The following is a 13867-nucleotide window of genomic DNA, read 5'->3' on the forward strand; positions in this document are numbered from 1 at the left end:
GTCAGCAACCGTTGGTGATGAGTTCGAATCCCAGATTCACCTCAAATATGAGCCTTGGTAACGGCAACACTGAACCACTGCTCCTGTTTTTCATTCAGGAATTAAACCACAAGTACCTGCGTATCTTTGTTCTTTCCTCCAACATAAAGCTACAACGCAGGGATGTAATTTAAATACTTCCGGTACGACGCTGAACTCCTCACTCACCCAGATGTGTGACGAAGTATCCCAGCTTGCCCCTGTCCAGTTTGCCGTCCTTGCCCTTCCGGTAGATGATGTCCAGTTCGGACTCATCCTCTCCGTCCTTGTCCTTGTTGAGGATGTAGATGGAGATCTGGCCGCCCAGGATGATGTAGAAACTGGAACCAGGTGACAGTTCATCTACAGGTTGGTTTGTTTGTTTGTTTGTTTTTTGTTTAACGCCGCACTCAGCAAAATGCCAGTTATATGACGTAGTCTGTTAATAATCGAGTCTTGACCGTGCCTTATGAATCAACCTTATTCATATGCAGGGTGTTTGATGACCACAGCCTATAAGACGTATTCATATGTATTGTGTTAGATGACCAGTAAGACGTATTCATATGTATTGTGTTAGATTACCAGTATGATATATGTATTGAGTTTGGTGACCTACAGCCTTTTCGATGTATGCATGTACATGGTGTTAATTCTAGCGAGTGTTTCAAGATGGTTTGGGGTTAATGTGCATAGGTTTCAAAGACATATCGGAGATGTATTGTTCAAAACGTGCTCCCACAAGAGATACCAAGTGTCTGAGATCACATCCCAGGAGAGCACCCTGGAGAGTCCCCAGAATAACGTAATACATGATCTTTGTTTATGATTGCTCAAAACAACTTAGAAAGCTTTCAATCAGTGTTTTGAATATTTTGGTCAGTGCAGGTCTATGGTAAAATACCTACACCACGACCCACCCAGAGAACGAAAGGAAGGAAAGCATACTGTAACAATGCACCGACAGTGACAGTCAGTAGTATTTCACATACCATGTAGCTGATAGCTAAATTCCGAGATGATAATTGATAATTCGATGATAACTCTTCAGATTTCAAAAAGCGTCCCGCACTCGTGCTTGTGGGTTTCACCAAAGTGGTGCACATCTAAGTGAGTGAGTGAGGTGGGTTTAACGCCGCTTTTAACAGTATTCTAGTTACATTACGGCGTGTCAGTTTAATGTGGGAGGAAAGCCCGAAGTGTCGCAGGTCTCAGACGTTTACCACTTCGGTGAAACCGACGAGCACGGGTATGGTGCGGACAAACCTAACGACATAATCGGGACGAACCGGTATTCGAACACACAATCATAGGTTTCTGTCGTGCCCAAGGGACGCAGCTCTGCACAGCGAATCGCGGCGCCTTAGACGACTGGGCCACCCATGCTCCCGACACATCTAAGACTTGCATCATCACTTTGGTCTTTCCTTCCACGGTAAGCTGACAGCGTTAAACCAAACTCACTCACTCACTCACTCTGTGCTCATCCATAAACAGTTGCTATCTCACCACTCTCCCTTGTCTCCCTGCTTGATGATGACGTCATCTCGGACCTTGGTGACGAACTGACAGTTTCTGACGATGTCCATCACAATATCTGAAACAAGGTCAATACACACTGTAATCCCTGTATTTATGACGCAGGCCAATATACACACGTTATTCCTTCTCTCTCTCTCTCTCACACACACACAGAGAGAGAGAGAGAGAGAGAGAGAGAGAGAGAGAGTACACACAGTACTTGTTGTTACCCTGCCTGGCGCTCAGCATTAAGGGGATAAAACAGGGACTGGTCGACTACAACTGTGTCTGAGAGGGGTGTCAAACTGCGGCATGGAGTCTCAATGGGACACGGACACACACACACACACACACACACACACACACACACACACACACACACACACACAGACACACACACACACACACACACACACACACACACACACACACACACACACACACACACACAAACACACACACACAAACACACACACACACACACACACAGAGGATTACCTCGAGGGCAGCACCTCCAGCTGCCTGGAGAGTTGTATACAGCCACTCTGAAAGTTCATCAAACCGTATTCCCCGAGTTACCCTCCGCCATGTTTTAATATTTTCCACAATTTGAAAACAAACCGATGCGATGTGTTTGTCCTCATTTTTAAAGGTTACAGGACTACAACTGGTTTACGTTAAGCCTCTGCGCTTCATGTGCATCTAAAGCCAATGCGTTTAAATGTTACAGTCAATGTGAACAATTATATAAATCGACTTAAATTTGACAGATTGATTGAAAATAAGGAGAAAGAATTCCAAACATTTTTATGTTGAGTTTTATCAACCAGTGACTAAAATAACAGGATTAAATAAGACGAAAATTAGCGTAATAAACTATATATTTTTTTATTGACTACATTACAAGACGGCATTTCACTGTAAGGGGCTTGCATTTCATCGATACTGAGACCTGGTTGCCATGACGACGGTATATGGGAAATGGGGTACATGGAACGGTATTAACCGGTCATTCACCAATATCTTTCAAGTATTGTAAGTTAAGTAAGCTGACAGTATAGTACCAGTATTGTGTAGTCCGACTCCCACGCCAGTCAACAGCACATAATACAATAGCAACACCAATAACGTCTTCTGTCATGGGTTAGCTAGAATTATACGCATATTCAGAGTGTGAAGGCGGTTCACTTAGGCTCGCGAAATAAATTATCTTGATCTGGTACAGTTTAAACATGTATGGCTTAGGGTAGCAACATGCATCCATATCTTATGGTAACCACTACACATGCTGCTTCGTCGTACTTTTGACGTTGTTCCTGAAGCTTCCTGAAGCCAGTTCCGATTGTCTGACATGATGCATATACCCTAAGGGATAACTCAGGTCCATCTCTTATAGCCTACAGGGCGGTGGGGTAGCCTAGTGGTTACAGTGTTCGGTCGTCATTCCGAATGACCGAGTTCGATTCCCTAAATGGATAGAAAGCCCATTTCTGGTGTACCCGCCGTGAGATTGCTGGAATATTGCTATAAGTGGCGTAAGAGTTTACTCCTTCGCTCTTATCACCTACAGTGCACTTGTAGGCTGGAATATATCAAAATCAAACCAACTGTCCCTTGCCGCATGTCACACCGACTACAGCAGCTTGCATAAACGTTTGCTAAATGTGGGCGGAACGCCTGAAATAACACATGTATACCCCTTAACAGACACTTAACATACCAAGATTCATCATTTATGCGGTATGGATTCGAACCTACATTCAGGGGACACAGCGGCGCTTTATATTATGATAATTACAACTTAGTATGACAATGCAACGACCTGGTCCATATATGTTGTGTTAATGACGTAGGTATGAGCACGAGTGGGTTGAACGCCGCTTTGAACAGTATTCAGTGATGTCACGATGTGTCAGCTTAATGGATGTGCGTGGGGGGGGGGGGAGGAGGGAGCCCGGATTCAGTAAGCTTTAGACTTTTACCTCTTCTTGAAACCAACAAACATGAGTGATGACAAACCTAGAAACATAATCACGGGGAATCTAGAATTAGAACCCACGACTATTCGCTGATACGATCGCAGGTGTCTGGCTCGCCTAAAGGGCGCAAGAGCTTACTGCGGGTTATACACGAGTAGGCCACCCGTCATTTGAAGAAGGAACTAATACTGTTATAATACATGCATGTTACAAAACTCCACCTGTGTCAAAGGGAGGGTTGTATTGACATGGCCATGTTTAACCTGTATGGTTTCGGGAGCCATTTGGATTATACCCATAGCACTAAACCGCAACATTAACGGCCATTATTGATATTTCGTTATGAAAATAACAATCGGTACGTCGGCTCCACATGTAGTTCTTTCTTCATATTCAGCTGTTCTCCTTAACACTGCTTATAAATATTAAAACCGTTACAAATTTCAGCTATTCTCTCACAAGAAAGTGACAATAATGTTTTGTACAAACATAAGTAATGAACGTGTGCCGGAGAATATGCTACACATGTCGGTTAATACTGCTATGCGAGCGCTGTTGCAGCCCTTGGTCGATCAACGGATAGATCTCAGTGCTAAGTCTGCCGTTATTCCCATACTTTAACACACATTAACGATAGTCGTAGCGCTAAGATCGCTTTGTTAAAAGACACCGTGGTCTCGAATCCTATCTCCCATGATAAGGCATGGTGCGTGAGTGAGTTGGGTCTGAAGCCGCTCTGAACAACATCATCCCGACGTGTCATCTTGATCGGAAGAAAGCAAATCGTGATGCGGGTCTCAAAACGATTAAGGCGAGCATGGTTTTGTGTTTACAAACATATTCACACCGAATCCAAGATTATATTTCTTTGGCGCTTCTAAGGAGCGCAACCCTGAGCAGTGAATTAGGACACATAATGCGAGTGGGCCATCCGTGTCGCCACTAGTTACTAGTGTCTAAGATCGGTGTGTGGACCGACGAACTGCTGCTGGTAGTGTATGGCGTGATGTATCAAGCATACGTTCTTATGGTAGTGAGTGAGTGAGTGAGTGGGTGGGTGCGTGGGTGAGTGGGTGAGTGAGTGAGTGAGTGAGTGAGTGAGTGAGTGATTATGGTTTTACGTCGCATTTAGCAATATTCCAGCAATATCACGGCGGGAGACACCGGAAAATGGGCTTCACACATTGTACCCATGTCGGGAATCGAACCCGGGTCTTCGGCATGACGAGCGAACGCTTTAAACACTAAGGCTACCCGACCGCCCCCTTATGGTATTAGAGAAAGTACCATCCCGTGAAACGTTTTGAATGCCGTGTATATTTGAAGTACACCACGTGGAAATAAAGGTCACGTGAACCAGCAGTCCGTCGGTTGAAGTGAATGTAGACCAGAGCCAAACTGTTTGATCTGGAAGTGTAATGTCGTGATTTGATGTCGTCAATATGGCCGACATTTCCCTTATCGCCTTCAGTGGATATTGAGGAAAAGCTATCAATCACAGCCAAACACTATTCAGTATCCGCTGGGACATGTGCACAGAGAATGACAGTTTATGGGAAGACATATTGATCGAGTTTGTCAATGTAATATCTAATAATCCAATATTTCAATAACTCCACTCGTGCTTGGCCGAATCTGTATGTTATGTGTAACTAGGGGTTTGTTTGTGGGGAGTAGCACTGTTATTGCCTGGTAGGCAGGACTGATGTTTGTTTGGTGTCGTCGCAAGAATTAGGGAAAGGTCCATCTTTGGGCGAGGATTTTATTGATGGTCTGCCGTTGTATTAACATGCGTGTGTTGATTGCGTGCGTGTGTGTTTGTGTGCGCGTGCGTGCGTGCGTGCGTGCGTGCGCGCGTATGTGTACGTGATGCGTGTGTGGATGTGTGGATTGGTGGGTGTGCGTGCACGTGTAGGTTCTAACACCGTTATCCACTTGCTTGATAACGGTGTTAGAACCTACACCAAACGTCGCTCTTAATTGTAATAAAGAAGTTGTTCATCCATAAATTATTTTCCTTACTTAGTACTCCAACTTCTAAATGCCTATCAAAGAAGTTACAAGCCTTGTCTTGACCAAACAGTCCAGAGACGGATAATGTGAGCAACGATCCTCGTGAATCAATGACCCGCTTACAACTCACCGAGTCTTAAGCAGTTTGCAATGTATCTGAAATATATTACACTGTTTGTGAGACGAGCATATGCACGCGCTGCTGTTAACGACATTGAATTACTCTCAGCTAGTATTGATTGCAATAAATCAACACTTTGAACCGGTAATCTTTCAATATTGATCGTTTCCGTGGAGTGATCCGTATTTGGTAATCATTTTGTTGCATACTGTTAGCGATAAAATGATATATTACGTCGTTCAAATTAAGATTGATATGATCTTTACTTTATAAGGGGAAGAACTCGTAGAAAAGTCCATTTCTAATACCCCGGACTTCATCCACCAAATGAATGCTAATGTTTCTATTATAACTGCCAGTTAATGAGTCAGTGAGTGAGAGTGCATAATTTTCATTCTCAGCTCCCAGGGGAGTATACAACCCAACCTAAGAGAGGCGCTAGAAGACATATTACAATCTCTTCCTACCGGGTACCCATTCACTGCTGGCTTTATATTATAGGGGCGGTCGGGTAGCCTAGTGGTTAAAGCGTTCGCTCGTCACGCCGAAGACCCAGGTTCGATTCCCGACATGGGTACAGTGTGTGAAGCCCGCCGTGATATTGCTGGAATATTGCTAAAAGCGGCGTAAAACCATACTCACTCACTCACTTTTTATTATATCAACAGTCACGATTAATAGTATTTACATATTTACTTTTGGAAAGAAACATTCATAAAAAATAGTTGCCAGGATATTCACAGCTACCTTTGCTATAATAGGGGAGCAATCGACTTGCCTCAGCATGTGTTTGTAAAGGGTGGCACCGGTTGGGCAGGATACGCTCACCTTTCCGAGTAACACATAGTATCATCACTATTTGATAGTGATTCATTAACACCAACTCATGATTTACACGGAATCGTTCAGTCGACTCTGTTTTGGGCAGGGATTTCTTATGAATATGGAAAGGGTTTTGTCGCTTTTATTTATCTATTTTATTTATGTTTATATTAGGATAAATAAGCATAGTTCACTTCAATGACTTTTCTTAGTCCTGTCATATCTGTTACAAACAACGTGATTATATTAAATTTGTTAAAATTTAACAAGATGAGATGCAAAACGCTCACTTTAGACAGTACACCACTTTCCTGACACCGTTAGTCTGCATACTGGTGGAGATATGTTGAGTGAGTGAATTTGGTTTAACGCCGCTTTTAACAGTATTCCAGTTATATCACGGCGTGTCAGCTTAATGTGGGAGGAAAGCCCGAAGTGATGCAGGTGTCAGACGTTTACCACTTCGGTGAAACCCACGAGCACGGGTATGGTGCTGACAAACCTAGAAACATAATCGGGGCGAACCGGGATTCGAACCCACAATCATAGGTTTCTGGCGTGCCCAAGGGACGCAACTCTGTACAGCGAATCGCGGCGCCTTGGACGACTGGGCCACCCGTGCCCCCCGATATGTTGAGGAGGCCGACCAGACTTTCATCGGCACAGAGGAGGCGGGGATCCGGAGTGTTCACAAATCATAGCTATACCTAAGCTAAGTACTCTGATGGTACAACCGGGTATCCTTATGCCATAACATAGTAAATGTTGTAACGATAGCCGTTTTTATTACTAAACTCGTTAGAGAAATTCGTTATAGAAAAAGAATTCGAAAGGTTTTTATCCAGCTCATGTATGAATGTAGTTTATCATTTTCGCGGACTGAATTAGGAGATAAACATGCTGTGTTTAGAATGTAGAGCTTGGTTACCTGTAGATTTAACCGCACTTAATTGAATTTGGAACCGAACGCGCAGCGTTGGGTTTCAAATGTTAAATTTAGCGGGGTTTAATCTACATGTACATGTTTATGTACCTTGCTCTACATGTAAAACACAGTATGTTTGTTTCGAGTTCTACCATAACTAAATAAAACGCGAATTCTTTGTTGTTAGCAAATACATTGAGTGAAGCGGCATGGGTTGAGTCCAGTGTTTTGAGTGGGTTGTCGATCTGAATTACGCAATTACCGACCACAGCTTCTAAAAACTATATGGCGATCTATATGATCAATCAATTTGTTTACATCGTAATACTTCACGCGAACGTATGACCGGCACTAGGGGAGTGTAGCACAGCAACTTGGCAAGCTAACATGATGTGGGCACCCCCTATAGAAAACTAAGCAAGCCTTGCAAAGGTTTCGTTCTACACCGTACGTGCCTAATATGGCATTGTATCGCCCATTGTGACGCAAAAGATATGGCGTCACAGTCGTATAAAGAATAGCACCAAATAGAAAGCTCACAGTTGTCCTCAAAACTTGATATACATACTCCAGATTTCTATCGTGTTTTCTGCACGATATGTACTGTCACGCATCCTTTGAACAGTAACCGCAATTTTGCATTTTGTTTTCTATAATTATACATATTATTCATTATTTAAATATGCCTACCGTCAAGTACTGTAATAATTCGAAATTATTCTAAAAAAATAACTTCCGCGGTGATGCGGCCGTCAAATCTCTTTCAATCAGCGGGGGTTTATTGTGACTTGAAACCTGTGAGTGACCACTCACAATCAAGCATTTTCCGAATTCAAGATAGACTATTCAGGCTGATACAGAATTTTAAAAGATATGAATTTTGTTGAAAGTTTACATTATATAATATATAAGGCATTTGAAGGAAGCTTCACGCTGACGTCATTCTGAGCCCATCATAAAATGATCGGCACAATATCTTCAGTTTCCAATGGCGATAGTTATAAACAGTAAATATGGTGAGTGAGTCAGTGTGTATGGTTTTCGCGTTTTTAGCAATATTCCGGGTCTTCGGCGTGACGAGTTGATATAGCCTTATATGATATAAACAATTAACATGGACTTTATATACACAGTTACATTGTCTTTATATAAAGCTAGTTTTTCCAGAATGACGATGACATTAGACGCAACTAATTAACAAGGTCTTAATATAAACACTTAACATTGTCTTTATATATAGTCAGTTTTCCAGTATGACGATGACATTAGAGGCAACAATTAACAAGGTCTTAATATAAATAGTTAACATTGCCTTAATAGTAAGTTAGTTTTCTAGTATGACGATGACATTAGACGTAACAATTAACAAGGTCTTGATATAAACAGTTAACATTGCCTTAATATAAAGTTAGATTTCGAGCTTGATGATGACATTAGACGCAACAATTAACAAGGTCTTAACGTTGTCTTAATATAAAGTTAGTTTTCCAGTACGACGATGACATTAGACGCAGATATCATACGCTGATCCAGGTTCTCTTTGAAGTTGTCGCCCTAAGTGGAACTATGTGATTAAATGCCACGTGTGCATGACATTAGTGTGGTTAAATGAGCGCTCTCGTCCCGGCCAGGTTTTCAATTTCACTTGTAATACCATCATATGTTTGCGCAGCGTGATCACAACTACATCCAGCCAGCCCTAAGCCCTCCCTTTTCATCACGCCCTAGAGACAATGGCCGCGTGTTTGTTGTGCATACACCACAGTGGTTAAGTGTGTTTGCCATCGTACCTTAATCTTAAGACTAGAAGTAAACACTTATGTTGTTCTGCCTACAATTTATGTCGTATCCCTGTGTGTTGTGTGGAGTGATTTTATACTTTGTGTTTATGGACAGGCCGCGCCGGGCGGGAGACGACTGGCGGCCCGGTGACAGGTATAGGTAGCTCCCTCGGTTCTTATGAAACATGTTGTACAAAGATGGCAATAAATATTGAACAAGAAGGATTTGTAGACAGACAAGTCATCATATACAAACAGAATCAATCATTCTCTTACCATATTACCATATACAAAGTACAGAGTCAATTTTTCTTTTACCAGATTACCATATATAAAACAGTGGGTCCCTCATTCTCTAGTCAGATTACCATGTACAAAGTACAGGGTCAATCATTCTCTTACTGTATTATCATATACAAAGTACAGGGTCAATCATTCTCTTACTGTATTATCATATACAAAGTACAGGGTCAATCATTCTCTTACTGTATTATCATATACAAAGTACAGGGTCAATCTTTCTTTTACCAGATTACCATATACAAAGTACAGGGTCAATCTTTCTTTTACCGGATTACCATATACAAAATACATGGCCAATCATTCTTTTAATAACGAACATTTAATAGCCATACGGTTAGAAATGACTGAGTTCTTAACAAGTCGTATACAATAACTTTGACACTTTCTTCGTAAAATCAGCATGACGTACATGCTCGTATAATATAATCTCTATGATTTCAGCACAAATAATATTATAATTTTATTATTTGACGAAAGTTGTTTCACGAATGATTTAGTTGCATTCAACCAACATTTTGTTGATTTTAAGTACGCCCCCTGCCCCCCCCCCCCCCCCCCCCCCCCCTCTTAAAACTTGTGTGCAACCTCCCCCCTCCTACCCCATTGCACTTATGTGAAATATATGCGTTGCCAACCATTTATCACCACACAAGACAGAACCCCTCGCTACATCACATCAGTTACAGCTATCACTGATTGCTATCTCTAGTTTTATCGATCAATATGGCTTTCCTTTACATCAAACATCACTTACACACACACACATTAAACTTCACTTCAAAGGCGTAACTATCCAATAATACGACCCGACTCTCAGCGGTGATAAACAGGCGTAATGAAACTGTTGACAGTGCAGGAAGGTGTTGTAATTACTGATAACCAGAGGTCAACTAGGCGTTACGGGTAATTGCTACGGTAAATCTCCATACACCTCTTATTGCTGGATAAACCACTACGGCAGGATCGCCGTGGTACAGGGCGTGTCCCTGCTGACCACGTGGGCAGGTTATCATTGACAGCGGGTCGTAAAGCACTCGGAGCCACTTGGCATATTTCGCAAACTGCATAATACCAAGGGCAGTAATGGAGAAGTAATATTGCGTGAAATCACTATGAAGCATGTAACGCGCAGTCCCACTGCATATAGTTCGTACAACATGACGGCTGTTTTTGAAGAATAATTCTGCGCTTAACAGAAATTAGATATTCCACAAACCAAAGATAAATCAATCTGAACAATTTGCGACCGGGTAGGCTTGTGTTGAGTTATAGTCATGTGCACGACAATACTTCCAATATGGATTCCTGTCAGTGCTGGCCGTTTTCATCTCAGACGAGTCGACAATAAAGCAGTTCATGACAGCTGTGTTTGAAAAATAATTCTGTGCTAAACAAAAGGTAGATATTCCCCAAAGCAAAGGTAAAACAATTTTATAAGAATTGCTAACCCCTCCCGGTTGAGTTGTGTCGTGTTATAGTCACGTACACGAAAATACTTCCAATATGGATTCCTGCCAGTGCTAGCCGTGGTCTCAGACGAGACGACCGTAATGCAGTTCCGCCAACCTCTTACCCTGTATTCGTAGGTTAAAGAGAAGCTCGCGATTGTGTCATTGTCATTGCTATGCGCAACGTACCACGATGACGCGGAATAAACCAAGTTAGCCATCCTGATCACCCGATCAAGAGTCGCATCTTACGGGTACCAATTCTGACCCGGAATCCCCACTAGAGCTCGAATGAGTGAGTGAGTAGTTGAATGGCGACCTGCATGCACGTGTGTGTGTGTGTTTGGCTGCTTGTACTAGTCCGGACTAATACCGATTTCTAGTGCTAGCCCCCTGAGATACTAGGCCGCAGTTTAACATGAATACCCCACACAGACACAGTATACTGACTCCGAGCCGACCGTCTTTGTTTTAGCCCCTTAATGCCAAGCCCCAGGGAGGGTAACAAAAAGTACTTAGGACTATCTTTTAACGTCTTTGCAGCCGGGGATAGAACCCCGGACCTTCCTCTCTCCGACAGACGCTCCACCGCTAGACCATGGATGCGGTCAGGAGGAAAAACAAGTTTAACGCAACCCGTAGACGTTCAGCACGTTAATGAACCCACGAACAAGGCTATGGTGTGTGACCATGTTTCTTGCTAAACCGCCTGGCAAAGGAAAGCACACACTTATGGTGGCTAAAATGGAAACAAACAAGACATGGTTATACGATGATGTATCTCATTCTGGTATCATATTTGTGTTTTAGACTTTACCTTTGCACTGTTTCGGTGTCTGTTTTCAGCTATACTTATGTTTTTTTACGTTTGTAATATTTTTGTCAAATCCCCCTTCTCACGTGTATACTTTCGTTTGTCCGGCGGCTTATGTGCGAATCTGGGATTGATAGAAGCTTATATTGGACCAACATGACTTTCTTGTACAGCTCTCACGACTCCTGGTGACGAGAAGTGACACGGTAAGGGCTCGGTGACATAATTGTACTCTCACACTTATTTTCGCGTGACCTTGAGAAAAATCAATTTTTATGCGTAACTTGAAAAGTAACTTTTTGTCACATATTGACTGCCTTTATTGCCAGTCCCACACAAAATAAACCAGTGTCCATGCCAGGTTGCTGGAACCGGTCTGTTATTGACAGAATGTTTATTGTCACCCGTTTCCTTTTCTTAAATGTGGCGTTACGACTGCCAGCTGCAAGAGGCCATTACGATCACTGAAACAAACATGGCAGCCCAAGCTATTGACAGACAGACAGAATTACATTTCTTCCAGTCTCACCTCAGATATCGCGACCACTGAAACAAACATGGCAGTCCTAGGTACGGACAGACAGACATACATTTCTACCAGTCTCACCTCAGATATCGCGACCACTGAAACAAACATGGCAGTCTAAGCTACGGACAGAAAGGCAGATCTTTTCTTCCAGTCTCACCTCAGATATTATGTACGATTTGATAAAATACCTTAAAATATATTTATTTTATCATTTAGCTAGAGTATAGCATAATCGTTCCTAAAACACATCATGGCATGGCAAACCAAGGTACCTGTATTCAGCCTCAGAAATTCGCTCTAATCCGAGATGTCTAAAAACTGTTGAGGGTAATCACATCACTATTGTTAGTGTATCCTGTGGACTGCGTGCAGTGATATTTTTACTTTTTTTAATTACTGCACAGTGGGATTTAGCTTTATCATATGTATAGGCAAGTCAGAAATGGTTCCGGTGTTAATGCGACGCTGCAACTGAAATGACTCGTGTACATTCGTATGAATCATTGCATTTGGTACTTTGTTAAATAGTTCCCCATCTTAAGGAGGGAGGGACAACTCGATTTCTTTAACGGCTGGTGGAAAGGGTTATCAACACCCTTTAGCTGCAATTTACACCTACTGCAATAAGTTGTCGCGAGTTGGAAAACGATAACATCAAATACACGATAAGAAGACAAGTGTGACAATAGTGAAGAGATCAAGTGAACACAAACACAACCGATGGATGGATAAATAGATTGGATTGATGATGGCTAGTTCGAAAAATGTTAGTTAGCTGGTTTAACGCCTCTTTTAACAGTGTTCCAGTTTTATCGCGGCACGTCAGTTTAATGTGGGAGGAAAGTCCGAAGTGATGCAGGTCTCAGACGTTTACCACTTCGGTGAAACCCACGAGCACGGGTATGGTGCTGACAAACCTAGAAACATAATCGGGGCGAACCGTAATTCGAACCCACAATCATAGGTTTCTGGCGTGCCCAGGGGACGCAACTCTGCAAAGCGAATCGTGGCGCCTTAGACGACTGGGCCACCCGTGCCCCCGCGTGTAGAGTGGCCAAGGGTCCTTAGCTGATGATGAGCCTAACCAGCCTGTGCCAGGATCACCCAAACCCTCTTTGCTGCATTTTATATTTTAATCTGTACATAATAATGATTGTATATTTGTTCAATTGGTAAACAGGACATTGCATAATTATTTCATATGTTGGACAAATACCATTTTATTAAAAGTATTACACTCAAGATGGTTAAATGGTCGCCAATGGAAGCAAGCGACTGATATGATACGGACGGAATCGTCCAGTCTGCTCTTCAATCAACTACTGGCACTTCACAGTTCGTGGCGACACTCCCCGCTCCGAGATATGTGGGACTGGAAGTTCGCACGACTTGATCAGATAGAAGCCGTTTGTGATCAATTGGATCAACTCTAGATTTGCACAATCACCTGAGTGATGGCCTAGACACACTCTGGGATCATACAGTCAACTACGTGGATTGCCTCAAGTAGGTTTAAGTACCTGTTTACAAGGGCTGGAGCAGCAAAATAACATCAGTCATCAAGAAAATATATTTTTTAAGACATGTCTACAC

General features: G+C 42.5%; 1 protein-coding gene across 1 annotated transcript in view; it reads right to left on the reverse strand.

The window, feature by feature from the left end:
* Positions 1-13867, reverse strand: part of LOC124115155 — a 38950-nt gene that overhangs the window by 14042 nt on the left and 11041 nt on the right. The window contains exons 2-3 of the mRNA XM_048389562.1: positions 1528-1615; positions 208-359 (exon numbers count right to left, since the gene is read on the reverse strand). Coding sequence (XP_048245519.1) covers positions 208-359; positions 1528-1615 — 240 coding nt within the window. The remainder of the gene's footprint in view (positions 1-207; positions 360-1527; positions 1616-13867) is intronic.

Source organism: Haliotis rufescens, unplaced genomic scaffold (assembly GCF_023055435.1).
Source record: "Haliotis rufescens isolate VD_foot unplaced genomic scaffold, xgHalRufe1.0.p SCAF_8, whole genome shotgun sequence".
Lineage (NCBI taxonomy): Eukaryota > Metazoa > Mollusca > Gastropoda > Lepetellida > Haliotidae > Haliotis > Haliotis rufescens.